Below are 24,090 nucleotides of genomic sequence, written 5' to 3' on the forward strand. Positions count from 1 at the left end.
TCTAGTCTAGAATTCCACAGTGAAATAGTTTTACAAAAAAACAAAATTTCACATTGAACAAATATCTAAAATGTCATGCATTTGGGGAATAATGTTTTGAGGAACCACGTGCAGAATCCTATAAACAAGATACTTTATGGATGGCTGAATCATGCGAACATATATTAGTCATGATGTTAAACTCTAATTGTACATTTTTAACTACAATCATGTGCAAGAACACAGTAAAACAAAAACTGCAAGCATTAGAAAATAAGAAATTAAATTTAAGAAAATGTAAATTCTAAAATCAAAAGGACATGTGTTTACATTTCAAGTAACTTTCTATATAATTTTTCAATGTACACTACTGAGTAGTCATACATTAAAATGCACAATTACACAGGCAGCAGTAAGATTAAAGAAGTAAAATTCTCTGATAACTATCATACTATATTTGAAGGTAAAGAAAGCATCAAGGTACAGTCAATATCATTCTTCTAATCAGGAAAACAATTCAAATACTATATTATTTCACTTTCACTTGTAGCAAATTTTTCTAAATTAATTGTAAGGAGGGGCGGAGCTATTCACAGAAATTCCTGAGATTCTTATCAGCATACTGTTCAAATGAAGAGCAGTTTAATCAGTAGAGGAATCCTCACATATTCTAATGTCTTGCTGAGCATTCTGCAGGTTAGAGCAGCAGCTGGTACAGGTCATATATCTTTTGTGAGTATCCCAAAAAGGCTCACTGCCAGATTGTTAAATTATGAATAAGCAATGAACAAAAGAATGCAGATACGATAGTGACAAGATAATCCAAGCAAATTTATCTATGACAAATTTCAGAGGATTAACAAATTACATTTACACAGAACAATAGCAACCTGCAAAAATGATGAGCTTATTTTTCCTTAAAACCATCAGCCAAAAAAAGAAATCCCATATAAATTCACTGCATGTGTTTAAAATTAATTGAACTAGAAAATAAGACACATACAGCTCAATAGTATGCATGTTTTCTTCAGAGTAAATCCAACTTAGTTCAATATACCTAAATAGTTGTGCCAAAGACTGTAGACATAATTAATGACAGAGAAGGGATTATGTTTCTTTTCTTCAAGCAAAATAACACATTTAATGCATGGAATGCTTTATTTGCAGATTATGTAGTACAATACTTTAAAACTGCTGGTTTCTCTTTTAAAGCATGTGTTTTACAATTAATGCCACTACATTTATTTTCAAGCTAAAATGGTTATATTTTAACCATTTATATAATTAACACAATCAGCAATATTTAAAAGCTTCTATTATAAAAAAATTGTAATGTATTCTCTAGAATGTATTCAAAAAACTTAAAATGTTATCAAATGCTTAGGGAATTTATTGATTAAATTTATTAAATAATTATTTGGAAACTTGGTACTGTTGACAATAGTCACTGGTTAAGTATTATTAACTGAAGTTTTAAACTTGGTAAGTGATCTATAGTCTATCTGGCTGGAAACTGTAAAATCACAGGTATACGGAGGAAATGTTTTCAGCTGATTCTAATCATTCATGGCTAAAATGCACATGACTAATTATACCAGATGTGGTTACAACTTTGGAAGTGTAACCATCCGAGAGAATTGCAATGCAGACTTCACTGTGCATCAAAGCATACACTGAGTTTCTTAACTCCTGATCCAGCAAGCAGTAGTAGGGCTCTGAAACTCCTTTGAAAGATGACCAAGGAAAATACACAAGCCTTGGAAAAAAAAATACAAGGATGCTTCATTCTCCTACATCCTACATGAGTGCCTCTTTCAAAAAACTGTGTAGACATAAAATACTTATAGAGCTAGATCTAGATACACTCTCTGGCTGAGTGTGAAGCTTTAAAAATATATTCCAGAGATATACATGCTGATCAATTATAAATGGACTCAATTTAGACTTTAAGATATATCTTTTTATTATTTCATTTGAACCTACTTCTTTGCAAATATTATTTTTCCATCATGCAATTTAGAAAATTTCAGCCTAGAATATGACAACCTACAAACCATTATTTGTTACAGAGTTAGGAAATTGCAAAGTTATAGGAATTTAAATGATTTGGCCATTTTATGAAAGTAACATTCTATGTATTTGGATTGTGTGTCCGTGTGAGTGAGTGTGTGTGTGTGTCGCCTTTATCCATATGCAGCAGAAATGCTAATAACTATGGTAATAGTAATAGAAACAGGAACTAAGCAAAGGTACATGGTGCATACTTTCAACAGCACAGCTTCAAGATATCAGATGTACTTGACCATATTGGCTAAGAATTGAGCAATTTGTAGTTTTGCTGGATAGTATCTGGATAGGACTAGATTGCAAAAGATGGAACAGACCACAGCTATGCATTTCAATGATGTAATATACAATTTTAGTGATGAGAATAAGCTGCACAATCTAAATTTTGTATTGGATTGAGTAAGCATCAATAATAATCTGGAAATGGCTGAGAAAATAGTTAACTCTAAAAGTTTTGTTGGTGCTTACATTTCTGTTGAGAGAGATAATAATATTACTACAGGAAAATCTATGGGGCCCATGTCCTATCTTATGAAAAAGAATGCTTGATCTTATATTTATTTATTATTGAAGGAATAAGTCACCTTTCTGTTTATATAGATAACTTTAGAGAGGTTTCTGTAAGAAGAACAATATAGTGATGGTTGTTTTTTCTTTTCCTGGGAAGATTTTTTAAAAATTTAAGTGCAAGGAAATCATACATAACAACTTCAGGAACGGCTGAAAGACTTAGTATCTGCACTTCTTGTTACCTGGAGCAGCTGGAAGGTAACTTTTATCTCTCCTTTTAACTGTGGATTTTCTGCCAACATCAGAGATGGAGATTCAGCATATCTTTAAACTTCTGCAATAGCATATCTTAGACCATTTTCAGCATCCCTTTCTTTGCACTGTGCATGTTAATCAAATTCCACTGGCTTTATCCACAGTGTTTGCATAGTTTTGCACACATGCAGTTCAGAAAGCCTCTGCACACATGTACATCTGAATCCCATGAGACTCTCGATTACAAACTAGAAGTTTGAAACTGAAAAAAAAATGCTTAAGGAAGCAGTTAATATATAAAAGGGAAAAGGATTATCCTCAAAAATTTATTTTATTTTTCTGTATTCTTATGTTTTTACCTTTTTCATTCAAGCACTTTAACCATTAATTTTAATAACTATAGAAATTTAGTGGCATATTTACACACCCATGTTAACTTACAATATAAAAACATGTTTGCCAAGCAATAATCATAAAAAATGCCAATATTAAAATTAGCATCTAATTAATATTTTAATGTAGTCTTTTAAACTTCAAATGCAGGTGTTTTAATATAATCAATTATTCACTAAGTCAACCAAAATGCAGAAGAAACATAATAATCTAGACTTACATGAAAATTTATGCTTTATTAAATATAGAAAATGATGAAAAAAATGTGTGATTAACCATTCATCAAGTTTATGAGTAATTCTTTTGTTTTCTACCAAGCAAGGTTTTCTGAATCTCTATGTGAACCACTGGTTTATACAAAACTGAAGGATAACAGTCAACTTGGTATTCGGTTATATTTTTTCACAAATAGGATCAGCGACTATGTGCTATTATAAAGGTGAAGGGATAAACAACACATTCTACAAAAGTCCGTTTTTATCTTTACATCCAACATTGTAAAGATTCAGTTGTTCAGCCTTTGGCATTGACCCTACACCTTGACCTATAAAGTCTATTACCTACAAGTGTTTGAATATCCTGTTTTTCATTCAACAGGGCTGCAAAGTTGTTTTTTAGGTAGAGAATTATTTTTACTCCAAAAAATAAATTAACAGAATGTCTATATAGTACCCTAACTGAAATGGGTAATTTTACAATGAACTAGGTTATTTGAAATAAAATGAGCATTAATCCATAATGTAGTTTATCAAAAATCATCAAAAGTAAGAAATGAGGTAGCAAAAACCACTAATTTGAATAAAGTGCAGAATCAGTGTTGTTTTACTTCTTTAAACCTATTAGCCATTGCCTGGCTAAAGGTGAACAACCAAGGTACAGCTATCTCCCTGCAAATCACAATTAGTTAGCAGCATTTCAAAACCACTTTTTAAAAAAAATCTGTCTTATTCCATGGATAACCTCGCACAAGGTATTTTTTCCACAGCCCATGCATCTGATATTATCATTACTTCCAGTTCTCAATTGCAGAGCTAATGTACCCAGTATACACCCCTATTATTGCTCCTCAGCCACCGTTATAGAAAAGCACTGACCTGGGACTGGACTTGCCAGGGAAAAGATTATCATATTAATTTCTAGCTTGTAATCACCATTATCATAATCTAGAGCCCCTCTGAAAAAAAGGCACTTTCCTACATTTTCAAATACAATACTGCAGGATGCATGCATTGGCTTGGAAAATTTACAATGCTATATCATCTTGCTAATTGATAAATGTCTGGTTATATGGCTTCTCTGCTAACCTTTATTCCACTGCATGTTTTCATGGTATGTATTGTGTGAATACCGTCTTTCAAAACTGAATGGTATTAAAAAAAACCCTATCAATACAGGTAGTCTTCGACTTACAACCATTTGTTTAAAGTTCAAAGTTACAGCGGCATTGAAAAAAGCGACTTATGACCATTTTTCATACAAACATTGCAGCATCACCATGGTCACATGATCAAAATATGGATGCTCGGCAACTGGTTCATATTTTTAACAATTGCAGGGTCATGTGATAAACATTTGCGACCTTCTGACAAGCAAAGTCAATGGAGAAGCCAGATTCACTTAACAATCACGTTACTAACTTAACAAATGCAGTGACTCACTAAACAACTGTGGCAAAAAAAGGTTGTAAAATGGGGCAAATCTCACTTCTTGTTTAGTGGCTACTAGGATCATTTACAAATACAGTAATAAACAGTAATAAAAAATTAATTTTCCAATCAATGCACACATTTACAACCAAATTTAATGTATCTGACAACAAATATCTTCAGTGTGCAACTGATTAAGGTCTGGTCAGTTTCAGGCAGCAGCCTGCTGAAAGTTCTAATCAATTAATTAAAGTCACAGAGCTGAGCTTGTTAACTTCTGGTTAGCACTTTTTAGGTCCTGCACTGAAGAGAAAAGCAGGTCAGAAAGAAATAGCTTATTTAAGCAATTTTGCCAACCTGAGAGGGGAGAAAGATAAAATAAAAATAACTGTCAGGCATAAGACGTTATAAAAGAGGACTTTATCTGAATGAGATGACAGCAACCAGTGATCTTTGCAATGCTTTTCTGTCATGTATTCACTTAACAACCGTGTCGCTTAATAACCAAATAGTTAGAACAGAACATGGTTGCTAAATAAGGAGAGAGTGGAGTAAGTAATAGAAAAGCAGTTTCCCCGTAAGTCAACTGCAAATTACTGCACCAGGGAAGTTATATTTCATTTCATATATTTCCCAAGTCTCTGTCCATGTAAGGCCAAAATAAATTTTCAAATTTGCCAAATCTAAGATCAGTAAAAAATAAACTTATCTAAAATGGGCACAAATACAGGGAGTGCAGAATTATTAGGCAAATGAGTATTTTGACCACATCATCCTCTTTATGCATGTTGTCTTACTCCAAGCTGTATAGGCTCGAAAGCCTACTACCAATTAAGCATATTAGGTGATGTGCATCTCTGTAATGAGAAGGGGTGTGGTCTAATGACATCAACACCCTGTATCAGGTGTGCATAATTATTAGGCAACTTCCTTTCCTTTGGCAAAATGGGTCAAAAGAAGGACTTGACAGGCTCAGAAAAGTCAAAAATAGTGAGATATCTTGCAGAGGGATGCAGCACTCTTAAAATTGCAAAGCTTCTGAAGCGTGATCATCGAACAATCAAGCGTTTCATTCAAAATAGTCAACAGGGTCGCAAGAAGCGTGTGGAGAAACCAAGGCGCAAAATAACTGCCCATGAACTGAGAAAAGTCAAGCGTGCAGCTGCCAAGATGCCACTTGCCACCAGTTTGGCCATATTTCAGAGCTGCAACATCACTGGAGTGCCCAAAAGCACAAGGTGTGCAATACTCAGAGACATGGCCAAGGTAAGAAAGGCTGAAAGACGACCACCACTGAACAAGACACACAAGCTGAAACGTCAAGACTGGGCCAAGAAATATCTCAAGACTGATTTTTCTAAGGTTTTATGGACTGATGAAATGAGAGTGAGTCTTGATGGGCCAGATGGATGGGCCCGTGGCTGGATTGGTAAAGGGCAGAGAGCTCCAGTCCGACTCAGACGCCAGCAAGGTGGAGGTGGAGTACTGGTTTGGGCTGGTATCATCAAAGATGAGCTTGTGGGGCCTTTTCGGGTTGAGGATGGAGTCAAGCTCAACTCCCAGTCCTACTGCCAGTTTCTGGAAGACACCTTCTTCAAGCAGTGGTACAGGAAGAAGTCTGCATCCTTCAAGAAAAACATGATTTTCATGCAGGACAATGCTCCATCACACGCGTCCAAGTACTCCACAGCGTGGCTGGCAAGAAAGGGTATAAAAGAAGGAAATCTAATGACATGGCCTCCTTGTTCACCTGATCTGAACCCCATTGAGAACCTGTGGTCCATCATCAAATGTGAGATTTACAAGGAGGGAAAACAGTACACCTCTCTGAACAGTGTCTGGGAGGCTGTGGTTGCTGCTGCACGCAATGTTGATGGTGAACAGATCAAAACACTGACAGAATCCATGGATGGCAGGCTTTTGAGTGTCCTTGCAAAGAAAGGTGGCTATATTGGTCACTGATTTGTTTTTGTTATGTTTTTGAATGACAGAAATGTATATTTGTGAATGTTGAGATGTTATATTGGTTTCACTGGTAAAAATAAATAATTGAAATGGGTATATATTTGTTTTTTGTTAAGTTGCCTAATAATTATGCACAGTAATAGTCACCTGCACACACAGATATCCCCCTAAAATAGCTATAACTAAAAACAAACTAAAAACTACTTCCAAAAATATTCAGCTTTGATATTAATGAGTTTTTTGGGTTCATTGAGAACATGGTTGTTGTTCAATAATAAAATTAATCCTCAAAAATACAACTTGCCTAATAATTCTGCACTCCCTGTACAATATAATCAGCAGATATTTACATACAGAAACAGAAGAATCTCTAGAATAAATCTTCTGTAGATCTTGGTAGGAAGTGAGATTCTCCTCTACTGTATAGCCTCTTATTAAGGGGCATATTTTTGCTAAGAGATGAACTTTTTAATCATATGATAAATTTCTAAGGGAATGAGGTATGTTTAGTCTATTCAAGAGAAGGCTCAGGGGACATGATAGCAGTCTTCCAATACAAGTAGTCCTCAACTTACAACCACAACTGAGCCCAAATTTTATGTTGTTAAGTGGGAAATTTGTTAAGTGAGTTTAACCCCATTTTACAACTTTCCTTGTCACATTTGTTAAGTGGATCAAAGTTGTTAAATTAGTAACACAGTTGTTAAGTGAATCTGGTTTCCCCATTGTCTTTGCTTGTCAGAAGTTTGCAAAAGGTGATCACATGACTGTCATAAATATGAACCAGTTATAAAGCACCCAAATGTAAATCAAGTGACCATGGGGACGCTGCAATGGTCATAAGTGTGAAAAATTGTCATAAGTAACTTTTTTCAGTGCCATTGTAAGTTTGAACAGTCATTAAGTGAACTGTTGTAAGTCAAGGACTACCTACACTTGAAGGTCACAGAGAAGAGGGTGTTGATTTACCTTCCAGAATTGTGGGTGCTCCACTACTAGAGGTTTTCAAGAAAAGATTGGACATCTATTTGTCTAGGATGGTATAAAGACTCCTGTTTTGGGCAGTATAAGGGCTCCTGTTTTGGACTGGAAGACCTACAAGGTCCTTTCCAGCCCCCTGATTCTATATTTCTAAACCAGACTATTGTCATTTGATTAATAAGAGACTATTCTAGTGGCCACAGACACCAAAGCAACATAATGAAATACTATCATTTCCTAAAGGAATGGACATTATCCAGGTTAATTCTGTTTGTTTCAACATGGATATCTTGATATTACAATTCTTTTTTCATTTTGAAAAAGAAAATAACTAATACAATGCAGAAACACAATTTACTTTTGTATCAACTTATTCTACTATGTATTTTCAGCTCTAGCTAATATATTGAACGATTGAATGAATTCTTTATTATGGCCAAAGGCCAGCAATGTTTTAATGTTTTGATTTCAGCAGTGAAACCTGCCTCTTTATAAACAGAACTGCAACCAATTGTGACTATCAAACAGGAGAACATACATCTATGTTGGGTTTGGTTCTTTGTCCTGTTATCCCCCTCTCATACACATCTTGTTGTATTCCAGAAGACTGAATAGCTATACTAGAGATTTTATAAGTTGTACAGAAGATGTAAAAATAATTTAAAGTGCAACAGTCAGACCCTTCTATACATATGACTTTAGTCTGCATTTATTCTTGAAGATCATGCTATCTTGAAGGTAAGCAATATTATACACACAGCAACAAAAGAGTTAAACACAGTAAGTCAAAGAATTGAAACGCAAAGGATAAGAAATATAGTTAAATCTAGAATGTATCAACTCCATTCACTATACTTTTCTGAACCTATTTTTGCAATTCATCCTTGCTTACACCATGCCCATGCATGGCTTCATAGTTTGCCTTTGTTACTTTAAAATTCCTACCCTTCTTTGAGAATCTCATCTCTTAACAAATGTTGAGACTTGTAGTCCTTGTCTTACAACCAATCGCTTAACAATTGTTCAGTTATAACAAACCTCCCCAGAGCTACTTAGACCCATTTTGGGAGTTATAACAGTTACAGTCATGTGATCACATCAGTCATATGATCACATTTTGGGTTCATGCCAACTGGCCCATCTTTACAGCTATTTGCAATGTCCTGCATTCCTGTGATCATGATTTACTTTGCTGGTTTCCAGCATTTACTTCCAATTTCTGGCAAAAAAAACCACACAATGGCAAAAAAATTTCACTTAACAACTGCTGTGTTAATTTAACTGTCCTAAACTTAACTATCTTAAAAACCAGTAGTAACTTCAAATCTGGTGATGTGATGCAACTTACAATCAGAACTCCAGGCTCAATTCCAGTCCTTAGTCAAGGATCACCTGTATGAATTTATTTCTGCTTCTTTGCCACTTATCAGCAGGATGGGGGGAGAGAATTTTCCTTGTTTAACTAAAATACTGTAATAAAATATTGCCTGAAACCCAGACTTGGGTTTACTTTACTATGTTAAAAAGTAGTTTCAACTTTAGGTTAAATCTGGTAAACCCCAAAGTCTCATGGCACTTTCCTCAAGTCACCAACATTCTCTTCCACATTGACCCATATCAAGGCTTCCCAACCTACATTTCAGAGAACCTATAAGTTGCAGTACCACATCTGGCCAAACCTGAATGCAAGAATTAATTACAGATTGGCTGAATTAGTGCTTAGATATTTAATAAAATAAATATTTAATAGAATAGTAGAATTTCAACAAGGAAAAAAAGGAAGAAGCCAATGGCAACTCACTGTCATATTAGCTCCACAAAAACTACTGGTTGCTTTTGGTTACTTTAACAGAAGTCGAGTTCAACTCAAGGTTAATTTTCTCAACTCAGTGAAAATCAAGATCTTGATTTTGTGCAGCATACAGCCAGTAAAATTGTTACTGGTATTTTAAATTTTAACCTATTTCCATAAGATGTAAATTATTAATTTATAAACGGGTAATCCTTGACTTATAACAGTTCATTTAGCAACTGTTCAAAGTTACAACGGCACTGAAAAAGTGACTTATGACATGCATTTTTCACACTTATGACCACTACAGCATCCCCATGGTCACATGATCAAAATTCAGATGCTTAGCAACTGATTCATATTTATGATGGCCGCAGTGTCCCAGGGTCATATGATCAACTTTTGTGATCTTCTGACAAGCAAGGTCAATGGGAAAGCCAGATTCACTTAACAACTGCAGTGATTCACTTAGCAACAGTGGCAAGGAAGGTCAAAAAATGGAACAAAATTCACTAAACAAATGTCTCACTTAGCAACAAAATATTGAGCTCAATTGTGGGTATAACTTGAGAATTATCTGTAATTTATCCTGGAGTAAGCCTTCCATTGCCACTTTCCCACCCAGAGATCTACAGAGCCCTCAGCTTGCTATTCCTGAGGCAATGTTTAAGAACCTGCTTTCTCCTCCCCACCCCCAGGATTGAGGCTAAATTGATCGTGTGGGGAAAGGGATCTCCTTTTTAGTGGTGGTGTTTTTTGTGGTTTGCTTCCATATGCCACTTACTTCACGCTACGTTATATATTGCTCCTTTTGTATTTCATTATGGTGTTATTTTTTAAGTCTCCCAGATTGTGGGATGGTGTGTGTGTGTGTGTGCGTGCGCACATAGAAACATGTCAATTAAATTAATGTTAAATTCTCCAAATTATATATGTCAAGAATTTGGAATAAGTTCATATTTTGGAATCCACCCAAATATATGCTCAACATCCAGAATTCAGCCCAAACAAGGAAGTCTAATGTAGCACAAGCTTCTGTGCATAAAGTGTTATCCACATCAAGCATATATAGAGAAAAAAAAATCAAAATACTCATACCATCTGGAATTAGCCATTCCTTTGTTCAAGCATGTCCATTTATAGGACAGCAATAGAACCAGGAGGCTGAAATATCTCCCAATGGTTTGCATTATCATAATTTTCCCATCTGTATTACCTTTCATCAATCTCCTTAACATTGGAAATGCCCAAGTTAAAAGTTGTGTTAAGAGAATATACCAATAAATGAAAAAAATAGCTTTGATGATTGCTCCCCCAAAATAATCATATTCTCTGCTTCTTCATATGACAATTATTATTTATCAATAAATATTGACTAATTATGATCAGAGGCATAAAATTAGATGCCCTTTGTTTTATTAAGTAACTAAGGCACCCCACTCCTAGCAAAAAGACAATCCAACCTGAAGAGGTCTAGATATTACTATACAATATTCTCTTATTTGTCAAATCACCATAACAAAATTATTTTGTGTCCAATTCAGATAATTAGGTGATTATATATATGTATTGTTTCTTAAAAAAACCAAATGAATTTACAAAGGTCAGATGGGTCATACTCAAATAGTACTCGATTAAGAAGATAGCTGTTCACATATGAGCCCAAACTAGGGTTTTAACAAGCTATGTATAAATTCAGAGCTCAAGTACTTTCTCATCTCTCATCTACCACACCATTAAGAAGACAAGAATTTCCTTCCGTTTAAAGCAAACTACAATGACACACTGCATGTGAACTTGAATAACGTATATAGCTAATATTAAGAAAACAAATCAAACCATAATCAGAAGTGATGTTTTCTGTAAAATAGTTAATACTAACCAAAACTGAGTGAGATTCAGATATGAAGATTGCAATGGGATAAGAACAGAAGTCTCTTCATAGACATTTTGGAGAAGAGAGAAGAAATACATACAAGCCTAAGGCTCAACCACACTTATTCTACAACATTAAAGTATGTCTTGTTGTTAAAGCCAAATGCATCCAGTAAGGCACAAATTGATACCAAACTGACCATTTGATGAAAACAGAACATGCGACTCAACTGACAAAGAGAAAGATGAAAAGAATCCACAGACAATTATCAGTTCTCACCCAACCACTTTTTCATGTCAGAACCTGTGACAGAACAGTATAGTATGAGCCTTTTCTTCACTACACAAAGTTCAGTTAATCTGGGATATATTGCAAACATTTAATGATTTGAGGAAGGTCAACATACTTAATTTCGATTATGCAACATCATGTTTGAAGGGGAAAAAATCAGAAGTATTCTGAATTAGTTCTGAAAGACCTCAGGGCATTGCTAATCATTAGTTGTGTTGAGAAAATAACTGATTTAGTATCATATAAATGAGATTCTATGTAAAAATGAGACCAGCATGACCTTTGTTACGTAACATAATTAAGGTGCTCAAAGACCCTTTAAATTAAGGGAATACTTTATATTTTTCTAACACCCAAATTAAAGCTATTAAATATATATTCAATTGGGTCAATAAATAAGAATTTTAAAATTAACCTTTTGAAAAATGTAGAATATGTTAGCTTGTTCCTATTTAAAGTGTATAATTAATGAATGCTGTTTTTATTAAATAAGATTTTTATTTATTTTCCCAAGGAATGTATAGCAATTTTAAAGATGATACTACTGCTGGCATATCCTTCAGCATAATACACAAGCATAAATCATTAATGAATACCTCAGTTCTAAGCCATGTTAAAATAAAGAACACAGGAGATAATTTGTTCTATAGTTGATAGATGGCAAGAACTAACCCCCCCCCCAAAAAAAAAAACAAGATTGCATATGGCTTTTATATAGGAAAAGCATTTTTTGGAATCAGCAACAGTTTTCATATATATTTCCTTATTAGTCCTTACTTCTGCAAATATGGCATTATAATACATTACGATTACCAAATCACGATTTACAGGCACTCGGTATCTTAAGGTGCCTCACTCAGAAAGACCTACAAATTCTTTTACACAAAGTTGGAAGGCAATCACAGAAAAACTTAATGTAAAATATGTTTTTTTTTAAAAAAGCCCACCCCATCACACTGACATTTTTTACAGAAACCCAGAACATAAAAGTTCTAGTGACTGATATACCATAATTAATTAGCTGAACCCTATCTACAAGTATGTTAAAGAATGATTTATAAAAACAAAGCTTGTATTTTAAGACTGAGCTTCTCTAAACACTTCATAGGATCTCTTATAAAATATTCAACTAAAGCACTTAAACAAATACTGGGTCTTACCAAAATTATTGCCAAGCCTCTTTATGAAACTTGTAAAAAATTCAAGTGTTTCAAAAAATGCCTTTCCCATTTAAAGCCACTCATTTAAAACATTACTGATGATATCAATACTCTGTACTTTTTAGTAAGATATTGATCATATATTGTACTTAAATATGAATGAACACAAAATAACAAAACAGCATCACAGTAATAGTATTTGAATAAATTTAATTATACTGCTAAGCTTGTAAGCCGCCCTGAGTCTTCGGAGAAGGGCGGGATATAAATGGAATTAAAATAAATAAAATAAATAAATATATAGCTTAATGAAGTAAAGCATTATGTGCAACAGACGTATTGTGATAACACTCTCATATGAAAAGTCAAAAATATATTGACTTGTTCACTATTTCACGCAGGATGCAATGCAACAGCTTAAGTGTTGGATCTAATGTGCTATTTGCAGTATTGTACTCACAACAGGTGAGATGCTGGTTACAAGATATATTAAGCAAAACATGCATGTGGTTGAAAATTACAGAACAAAACACTAAAAAATATTTAGTACATTACTTGTTGAAAAATACTTAACACTCTGATATGAACATCAAAAGATATTTCATTAACCTAGAATAAAACAAATCAAATATGGAAGAATATTTCAAGCTATTAATATTACTGCAACTACTAATCCATAAATCAGGAATCAGAAATATTGTGGTAATTGGGAGGTTCTGTTTAATAAAGGTCATTATAACTCCTAGCTCCACAGCTATAAGATGTAATATCCTCTCTGGTACCTCTATGATATGCCCATGCATTACTGTTCTTGTTGACAGTCTGTTGCCTTGGAAATATTTCATTATTTCAGTTTTTCCATTTGTAGACCCTTGGCCTTGTGATATGAAGGCCACCCTATTTCATATTTTCGATTATCATTTAAGCAATCTTCTGGAGCTATTTATATAAAAGCAAGTGTTAGACAATGCATATCATCATTTATCATTGCCGTGTTTAAGCATATACTGTAGAAAGAAATACCAAAAAATGAACAGCTTTGTTCCACTTACTTTACAACAGCAGCACAGCAATAGGCTTTACAAATCACTGCAGACATATCTTATGCATTACATTTGTGTCTATTTAAAGCACATTCCTATGCATATCTACTGAAAATGAGCCCCACTGAATTCAATGGTGATTACTTCCAGGTGATTGTGTATAAGATTGAGTTCCTAAGATATATCCATAAAACTGCAAAACATTCAAAATTGTTTGTTAACACAATGTATTTTTAACATGAAAAATACATTAAATTCAAGTCTATGCTTTTTCCTCCCCCCAAAAAATAAAATTTGAAAATTAACTATAGCTACTAAACATCATTTTAAGACTAGCTCACCAACTACAGTCTAGTTGTATTGATTAAAAGTGTAATAGATTTATTTCAATGAGATATGCACAATCCTACATTTGCTCACACGTAAATCTGTCATTTCAATTCAAAAAGTGTGCACAAAATTGTTGCCTTAATCTCTATAACAATTTGCAGTATTAAAAAAAACAAGCCAAGAGGTAGTTTTAATTAATACTAAGATATAAAGTGTATATTAATAAAATACTGAGGATATATCTATTGAAATATAATTCTATTCTTCAAAGCACTATGAAGCAGCAACAGTTTGACACATCATGTCTTATTTAAGTCCTTCTAATAATTCATGTATAATTTCATCATAAACTAGTTGGAGCACAATAAGCAGTGACAATAACTTAGGCCTGGGGCATAAAATAATCTAGACACCAGGGCAAGCTTTGGGTTATTGGTCTTTCATGAATTAAAGTTACCCCCACCCCCCACTGAAATTATTACTCATTCCACTCCCTACACAGGATAAAACTACTCTGATCCAACCTTTAAGATGACAGCATCAGAGCTGAACAAGAATATGTTATTAAAGGGCATTAAATTAAATACAGTATATCCTCCTACAACTTCAATCAGAATTTCAGACCAAGTGTTATTTAGTACAGCTCTCAAGTGAAGCAGAATAACAAATTGCACACTTTGATTTACCTTCTTCGAATGCCAAATGGAGACAGGTGATAAAGAAAGCACTCATGCACAGGCTATGAAGTTTCCCCTAGAAATTAATTCTATCTTCAAGATTCCTATCTCAGAAAAATTCCCAAAATGGCACACAAATATGCCTCTGCTGCAGAGATTACTAAAGCTGTCCCAGCAAACATACTTATTACTAACATAGTACTAGGCTTATAAAGAAGAATATACAACTCTATATACCAGTAGTTATGAATTGGCTTTCTTTCCCTGAGATGTACAGCTTTACATACAGGATAGAGCACTCCTCTATAATGAATGGTAAGGTACACATGCTTTTCAGTCACTGGAAGACACTGAAAGTTCATAGGAAAGGAGTGATAAAGTAACTTCAAACCTAATTCCTAAATGCTATAAATATTACCAATATTTCCAACCTGACTCTATGCAAATGTTACCGGCAGTCCTGAAATGCAACAGTTTATACCATCAATGAAGCAATAAGTACAGGATGATGATCCAAAGTGGAACAGTTATTTGGATTGAGATATCTCAAGGAAAACTGAATCAGCTCAAATCCAAAATACCAGCTCTACCGCTATAGATTACACATGCAGATAAGGATTCTCTTACAGACACATGCAAATTTAAATTCACTCCCTTTGAGATGCCACTAGAAGCTGATTATTGCACTCTCTTAAGTATTTAAAAGCTACAGTACAGTCTGGTAATCTATCAGCCTGTAATGCGTGGACATGTTATGTTTTTTAAAAATAGATTTTGAAATAGGAAATTTTATATCTTAACAGAGTTATTCAATAGAATCAGTTATGCTAAAAGTGAGCACAAGGGATGACAAATACCATATGCACACTGATCTTTTCCTCATATGAAATTGACCCTCATTTGGTAACATCAGGTGAACTTTTAAAGTATGCAACTTGTTAGCCTTCCTTACAATGATGTTCTACTCCAGCTATCATGTTCCTTAAGTCTCTAGGCAAGCTATACACCATCATCAGTTGTTTCCTATGATGTCCTACTATTTTGATCCCATTCTCAGAGTGGGAGGCCTACGGAGGAGGTTCAATCTTATCTGGCTCAAAGGCCCTAATGCATAAGTCTTCCCAAGTCCCAACTCCACTTCTAGAAGGAATAATTCTAATTACCCATAAAGTACCCTGATCATTCTCAAATCAGGTACTATAGGTATTAAACCCTGGCAAATCCCACCTCAAATTATTTGACAATATTTTGCAAGAAAGTTCAACTGCCTTGGTAAAGAAGCCCACGTGTTTTTTTAAAAGGTTTTCACAGCTCAAATTGCTATTCCTTCACACTTCCATTGTTTCCAGTGGCTCCTCCAGAGGTTTCCGCTACTTTCAATGGGCCAGGCAAGCATTTGCCTCGTCCTCAAGGCTTCCAGCTGGCATCCTTCTCTAAAGATGCACAGTAACTCGACAGCTGCAAGTATCTCACTAACTATAGAACCGAACGGGAACAACAATAAAAGTACAAGGGATGGCGGGAAGGGAAGACGAAAGCAGGAAACCTTAAAATGACCCCGCTAGCCCGGCTTCCTTTTAAAGCAAACTCTTATGACTAAGCTTTTCCCGGGCAATAAGTAAGTTCAGGACTAAACCCGGGCGATTCCAAAAAAAGGGGGGAAGGGGAGGAGGGACACACACACACGAGGCCGAAGAGTTGCTGCTTAGCTTGAACTAAACTTGCGCCAGCAGTTGTGTGGCGTCCCAGCAAGCTCCTCTCCTCTTTCGGCCTAGCTGCACGAGCCCAACCACTCTCTCTCTCCACTAAGCAACGCCGGGCCTGGCAAAAGCCGTTTTCCTCACGAACCCCCTACCGCCCCTTTGCTCCGCTCCAACCTGCCGTGGTCCTCCCTCCCCCATTTGTCGAGACCATCCAGCCGAAAAGTTGCCTCCCGGGAATTCCGCCTTTCCCCCCTCCTCCCGCCTCCCCCCCCCCGTGCGCTCAGCCAGACACCGACGACTACTGCGATGTGGGGTGGGAGGTGCGGGCTCCCTTCTGCTGTCGCTGCTACTGGGGCGAGCCTGGCAAGTGTTGTGGATCTGTCGGCGGCAGCAGCCGCGAAACGTGCATGCACCACGAGAAACTCCCGAAACCCAGCAGCGCGAGCGGGTCCGTGGCCACCCCTCCCTCCGCTTTTCCCTTTCCCGGGCATGGAAGCCAAGCAAACCAGACCCAAGGTGGCGAGCGACGGCGGCGGCGGCAGTAACGGCGGAGCGCTTAGACCCAGGCAGGCACTGCTGCCTCGGGTTCAATATAGAGAAAGTGTTACCGTTCTCGCCTCGAAGGATCCTGCTGAAAGCTTGGCTTGGTGGGCGCCATCTTCCTGGGCTTTTTTTTTCCCCTTTCCTCTCTCCCTTACTTTTCCCCCTCCTTGTGTTGCTGTGTGGTGTTGTGTCTAGCAGCGGCGGCGGCGGCCCTGCTTAAGACAGGCAGGATGAGGAAAAGTAGTGAGGCCAATGCATTGCGGGCTCCCGCTCCCCGGCGCAGCAGTCCTGCCGCAGGTTGCTTCGCTTAGCTAGCGCCGCCGCCGCTGCTCTGACCGCAGCCGTCCATAAGCCGAGGAGCGGAGAGAGCCTAGGCTCCGCTGCCTCCGAAGACATACCAAGCCCGGCGACGAGTGGCCGGCCGCAGCTGAGTGAGAAAGCGCGCAGCCCCAGTGGGCAGCCCGGCCATTGGCATCGCCCGGCAGGTGTGACTAGGCACACGGAGAGGGAGCCCGCGGGACTGGCCTTAAGCGCGAGGCCAAGCCATAAGCAGGGAAGGGAGAAGCCTCCGTTCTTCAGGCTTGGCTGCTGTGGAAGTATTTGTGAGCATTTTCCAGCTGCTTCCCCAGCTCCGGCGCTCTGACTCTGGCGTGCAAGGGACAGGAAAGCCTCCGCTGCCGGCGCAACAACGCCACTCAGTTGCAGTTTCGCATACTTTCCTTCTCTGGAGTAGCAGAGCCAGACAGGGAGAGGGGAGGGAGGCAGACTAGGAAGCCGTGGGCACACAGTCGCTGCTGGGAGAAATTCCGGCAAAAGCCAGCGGATATTCGGGGAAGACCCGAATGCACGTGGGATAAAAGACAAAATTGGAGAACGGTTTGTTTGTTTTAGGTGTTGGGTTTTGTGTTTGTACATATACAACCGGTGCACAGATTTGAGCGCGTGTGCGTCTATTAGCATACGTGCATGTCTTTATGTACACAACCTATGTGTCTCTATGGAAGAGGAGCGACATCCTTCAGCTGCACGAGCTGCACATGCGTCTGACTCTTGTCCTTCGTCCAACTACCGTATACAACTGAGTGGACGTGTGACTGCGCAAAAATGGGTGTAGAATTCTATCATCGGGACGTATTACTACCGTATTTCTTCTGGCATATCGATAGCTCACCCTGTTGGAGAAAGTTCATTTTGTTCTTACAGACTCTCACTGTGCCGGATCATAAGTTAATGAAGAAATTTCGGATATAACAGGTGGGGACGGACAGAGTAGCTTTTCAGGATGTCACAGGAAAAAAACCGGTTTTATTATTTTTTTAAAAAAAGGGTCCAATTTCAAACGTTTTCCTACGAATATGACTTGATTCATCTTAAAAAGTTGCTCCGTATCACTAATTTACTCAGTCGCTTCGTGGGGAGGAGGGAACAAGAGGTGCTGAAGCGGAATTTTGATAAAAGTTAAGCGGAATGCAACAGATGCACGCGTGCGTAGGTATGCGAATAGCTGCATAAGGACTTTGCAAATGCGGAAAGTTTAGCTGGAGGGCGCAGTCAGTGACCCCAAAAATATGATCTCTGCCACTGGAGGCAGATAATTTGACCTGCCTTAAGTCCCTCAGGGCTCCGAATAGCAGATACAGCCGATCTAAGAAGCTTCAATGCAGAACCTTACAGCAATTTCTGTGCTTCTAAGAACTGCCTTCTGATTTAGCACGCAAGAAATGATTCAGTCATAAGGATCTACACTCAAATGAAAAGAAGTAATTCTTATAAAATAGGGAGTCCCGAGTTTTTATCCAGGGGAAATTCCTTTAAAGCTGACAGGGCTGTAAAGCCCCGTTTTCTCCACGTGCTCAAAACAATTAAGTTTAACAGGTGTCATCTGGTTTATCCAGTGAGTGAAGGACTAGCAAAATCCTTCTGTTTTACTTAACTGTATGGCAAAACATGGAAGTGGTTTTTTTAATGGATTAAGAAGAAAATTGTCTTACTCTTAGGTGTCCATAGTTTTGGGGAAACACAATTTCCTATGCATCTTAAAAATAAGGAAGCAAATATGGCATATATTGATTGTAAAAAAAAGTATACTAAGAAAACTAAACTTGCAATTATGTTTCAATTAAGCTGGTAGTAGAATCCACTGAGTAAAATGCTCCTTCTCACAACAGTATACATATGTTATCTTTATTATGATAAATAGCTACAGGTTAGAGGGCATTATATTTAATACTTATGTTGCCAATTTTTCAAATATATACTTATTACTCCAATTTTGTATATCCTAATTAAAATACTGAGAACTGTTCCATATACTTTTTTCTATAGGACAAAATCTGAGCTATTTTTTATTTTTGTAAAAGTTTTAACATTTGAGCCTTGACTTTCCGTCTTTCTGCTCTCCTCCCCAAATTATCTGGAAAGCATAAGGTGGCAACTAACTCATCAATTTCCCCTGGTAATTTAAGAAACCTGTTACAATAGAGTCCCAAAACAGAGAATAGACAGCACTACATTAACTTTACTCTTTACATCCATTGTAGATCCTTAGAAAGATTTTGTATGTTTATTTAAAATAGCACTGGTCTTCAATTCCAAATCTTCATCAGCTATAAGAGTCCTCTGCTGTCTCCTGAAATAACTTCATGATTTTCACACTATCTCAAAAGTGCATAAAGCAAAGGAGCGTACATTGCTTGAAAAGTTTACTAAACCAAACCATGTCCCCCCCCCACCAAATTTTATCCTCATGTTTGCTTGAATTTTCTCATTCAGGCAAACAGTTCCAGCCTGACTGGATTAAATAGAAAAATATGGTCTCCAAAAGTTCCTTATCTAGTGAAAATTTCAATTTGAAAGTATTGGTTTATTTTTGTGTAAGTACATATTTTGTTTCATAAGATAGATAACCTGTCTGGAGGAATTTGGAGAACATGAAAAAGAAAAAAATGATGTGTGAAGCAGAATCAAATAAAGAAAAACAAAGAAAATATTCTACTTTTGGAAAAACAAAATGCCAAATAATTGCACACTATGTTGGTGCTGGAACTCTTCTACAAAGTAATGATAGGGAAAGTAAATTTTAAAAAGAAAAGAAAATCTTGGGCACTATGGCTTGGCTAACTTAATGTTAGGTCCTTCCTAATATATCTATAATATGTGTTCAAAAAAGCAAAGTTCAAAGGGACTTATTTGGACAGATGTATAAAACTGCAATTTAAAGAAGCTGGCTGTGAGACTCCAGCATTTGCATTAAAATGCATTTCTGATGAATACTCCAAAAGTGTTAAGTCACTTAAAATTTCCTGCTAGATTTCCTTGTAGTAACAGGTGACATGCTAATACCCTGGTAATACAAATGTGTAACTGCAAGGGTGAAGTGCCAAGTGAAAACTATCGTGCTCAATTGAAAATAAATCATCAATCACAATAGCGTGATCAATTATACCTCTTAGCTGCCATGCTGTGGGGTTTGCACAAGCCAATGACATTGAGAAATTCCTACTTAGGAAGGAGAAACAGATAGGATCCCAAAACTTTGCAGCAGCAAAAAAAAGGTAGTCAGCCTTTGAGCAGGCGGCTATCTTACTTTTCCCTTCCCTATTGTTGTTTCCGAGATCAAGCAGCTCTAACGTGTGTGTTCACGGCTTTTAAAACACCCTTTTGGATGAAGACTCGCATTCCCCAAAGCATTCGACATTAAGATTTCGGGTTGTTGTTGTTGTTTTTTTAAAAGAAAAAGATAACAACACATAACGCGCACACGGACATAAATAGTCCAAAAGATCAACACACCTCTCTAGCTAATGTACTCACCGTTGTTGGTAGGAAGTAATGCCCTGGACGTTTTGCGGATTCCCGTTAGCTGCGGTACTGGCTCTCCCCACGCCCGGGCCGGCTGGCACTCCCCCGGCCGCAGCTGCAGTCACCTGCACGCTGAAATCCGGGAAGATCCGGATCATTCCCGCGGCTCAGCACCCAGCGAGTGTCGGCGAAGAGGTACAGGAGCTCCTCTCCCTCCGGCGGCTGCAGCAGCAGAACCAGCCACACTGCAATCCCATTAGTGAACAGCGGCCACTGGGAGGGAGGCACAGCGCTTTGATGTGAGCGGCTGGGCTGAGAATGAGTTGGGGGGGGGACTTAAAGTGAAGCGGAGGAACAGAGAAGGTATTTTACCAATTTGCAAACATACAACGCGCCAGGATTTGAAGAGAAGCGCGGAACTGGAACGCTGCAAAAAAAAAAAAGGAAGAGAGAGAGAGAGGCAAAATCGGGAAAGGGAAATTCTCTGGGTAATCTAAACCCGGAATCCGAGGGGCGAAGGGACGGTGAGGGGTGGGGGGTGGGCCGCAATTACTTTAACGCGGCTGTGAAAATGATGGGGAGCAAATCTTGCCTCTCTCACCCCTCCCTTCTACTCCGCCCCAACCACGCGGAGTCCGAGAGGACTTTTCCGTTTCTCAGAAACACTGCTGACCACAGCTTAGTGGGCCACAATCAAACTGGCAAGGTGGGGGGAAGGGAGAGAAGTGGGGAGGGGAGGGGAGGGGTGGGGGAAAAAGAAATTCCCAGTTCCCAAGAAAAGGGCGGTGGAGAGGAGAAGGAGGAGGCGTGTTACAGGACAAGTTCTTGAGAACTAGCCCTTCTCTCTTCCCCCCCCTCCCCTTCCTCCTTCCTTTCTTGTATTCTTTTCTCTATCTTCCCTTTTTTTTATGAAGCGCCGGTTTGCACCCACAAGAAAAAAACGCCGCTTTGTGCCGCGGTGGGGCTCGTTCTCTTCCAGAGGGAAGTGACTCTCCTGCCCTCCTAGTGTGCAGCGCGGTTACTGCTACTCAAACTTGGAAGGTAGGCTGTCTGCGCGCGCGGCTGGCTGGCTGGCTGCACGCACAGATCTCTCTCGCTGCTCTAACAAATCGATTAAACCGTTGAGTGCAGTGCAAGAAAGCGGTTGCAAATGCATTATATGAAGCGGGAACAAACACAATAACGCGGGAGGCAGCTTGGTGTGCAACAGCGAGCGAGCGAGCGAGCACGCACGCATGCACGCTGCTAACCAGGGTTTCTGAGTTTGGCTCTTTCAGGTGGCACTTTGTTGTCATCTTACAGGCACGAGAAGTTAACTGATAAGATTAACAGCAAGGAAGGCATTTCTTCCACGTGTAAGCTATTCTGGATATTGCCGAGCACTTTCCCAGATTAGGAGCTGCCGTTTCTTTGTGCAGGACGGCGTGCAAATTTACATTCCTGTTCTCCCACCCTTTCTAGCTGCCCTCTGCGAATGCGGGAAAATGGGGAAAGGGCTTGCAAGCGAGTAGAGGAGTTTGTGAGTGTTGCGTGCGAGCAGGGCTTTGGGGTCCTTGGGCTGGAATGTGCCGCGGCTGGAGCTTCCCGCTTTACGCCTTCGCGTTCCCACACCACAAGGGTTTCCTTTCACCACAAGCGGACGAGTGTCAAAGGGAAGATCTCTCTGCTCAGGCAAAGTCATGGAGAAGACGCCCCTGTTGTTGACCAGAGGCACTGCGGTCCCACTTCTTCCTTTTTTCTCTCCTGGTTTCCCGTTTCCCCTTCCCTTCTTCTCACCTTTCCATTGCTTGAAGCCCACACTAAAATAAATAAATAAATAAACTATAAACAGCTTTGTTCCCGGTTAATATTCGTTTTCCTTGCTAGTCTGAATAAATGTCAGGATGCATCTGTAAAAAAGAGTACTTGTGGGAATTCTCAACATAGGGTCCGCACCAATTGGATGTGGAAAATAGGTATTTTTTCCTGAGAACATATTAAGAGATTTTCTGAGGCACTTCACAGAATATTGTCCGATATAATTTGCCAGAGTCTCACTAAATTCAACATATTCTGGAGGGCTCACTGAGAAAGACTGATGCCAGGATCAGTTCAGTTGCAAATTTTAAAGGCAACAAGGAGACATCCATAGAGAAGGCTTTTGTTCATAACAGAGTTGCACATCAAAATTATGGCAGGATGGTGCTCTTCTCTGTCTCCCTTTACTCTGTCCTATCATAATTGTATATTTCAGAAGCAATTGTTACCACATACACACTTCTCCATCATACAGCATTATATTATTCAGCAACCTTTCAAAATACTTTCCAAGCGTCAACTAAACCCAAGTTGTTAATAAGATAGAGTTTGGGAAAAGGCTTCAGTGATGATCTTTTGGAGTAGAAAATTAATGTGGGGGGAGGGATATATAGAGAGATGGAATGTGAACAGTTTCCATGAGGTCCATTTATTCAAAAAGTACTATCTAAAAGAAGGCTCAGTACTAAAATAAGGTTAATATTGATAGAGAATTTTTGTGGATCAGGGTTGAAATGAGGGGTCTTGGTGCGCTCTAAGTTTGGTTGTTTTCTTGCAGTTTCATTACCCAAAGTAGGTAATGTCAGCAGTGCACTGATAATGTTAACTAGATTGGGTAATGAAATGTCTGCAAGAAGATTAGCAAGCTCAGAGACCACCAGGGACCTCTCAAGATTAATATTTTCTTTCAAAGGTGGCAAAGCAAATTGGTTAATCTCAAAAGTTGCATCAGTATTATGCTTTTTCCCTGCACAATAATAAAAGGAAAAGGATCTTTTATTAGAGACCAGTTGTGTGACATTCATACAAGGCAGCTGCTTACGAAACTTACAGAAACTTCAAATTTCATTGTATGGTTTCCACCTGTGAATGGAAAATTCTAATAGGTGTGGTCATGCTTAACAATTTGCAAGATAAAAGTTATATTTTTTGATTGAGGAAAGAGGACCACAATGAAAATGTACAAGTTTTACGTCTGGAGTTGTCACATCAAAATAATTAAAGTGAAATCTATAATTCTGATCTTTAAAACATGTAAAACCTATTTATGTATGTTTTGCT

General features: G+C 38.0%; 1 protein-coding gene across 5 annotated transcripts in view; it reads right to left on the reverse strand.

The window, feature by feature from the left end:
• NPAS3 (neuronal PAS domain protein 3) overlaps positions 1 to 17,326 on the reverse strand; it is a gene marked incomplete at both ends in the record, with an annotated part of 788,541 nt that extends 771,215 nt beyond the window's left edge. For all 5 annotated transcript variants that reach the window (XM_081337596.1, XM_081337595.1, XM_081337594.1 and 2 more), the window contains one exon: positions 17,277 to 17,326. In XM_081337596.1, the coding sequence (XP_081193722.1) occupies positions 17,277 to 17,326 (50 nt within the window). The remainder of the gene's footprint in view (positions 1 to 17,276) is intronic.
• Between the last annotated feature and the right edge of the window lie 6,764 nt (positions 17,327 to 24,090).

The sequence above is a fragment of the Vipera berus genome, assembly GCF_964194415.1.
Source record: "Vipera berus genome assembly, chromosome: 1".
NCBI classification, from domain to species: domain Eukaryota; kingdom Metazoa; phylum Chordata; class Lepidosauria; order Squamata; family Viperidae; genus Vipera; species Vipera berus.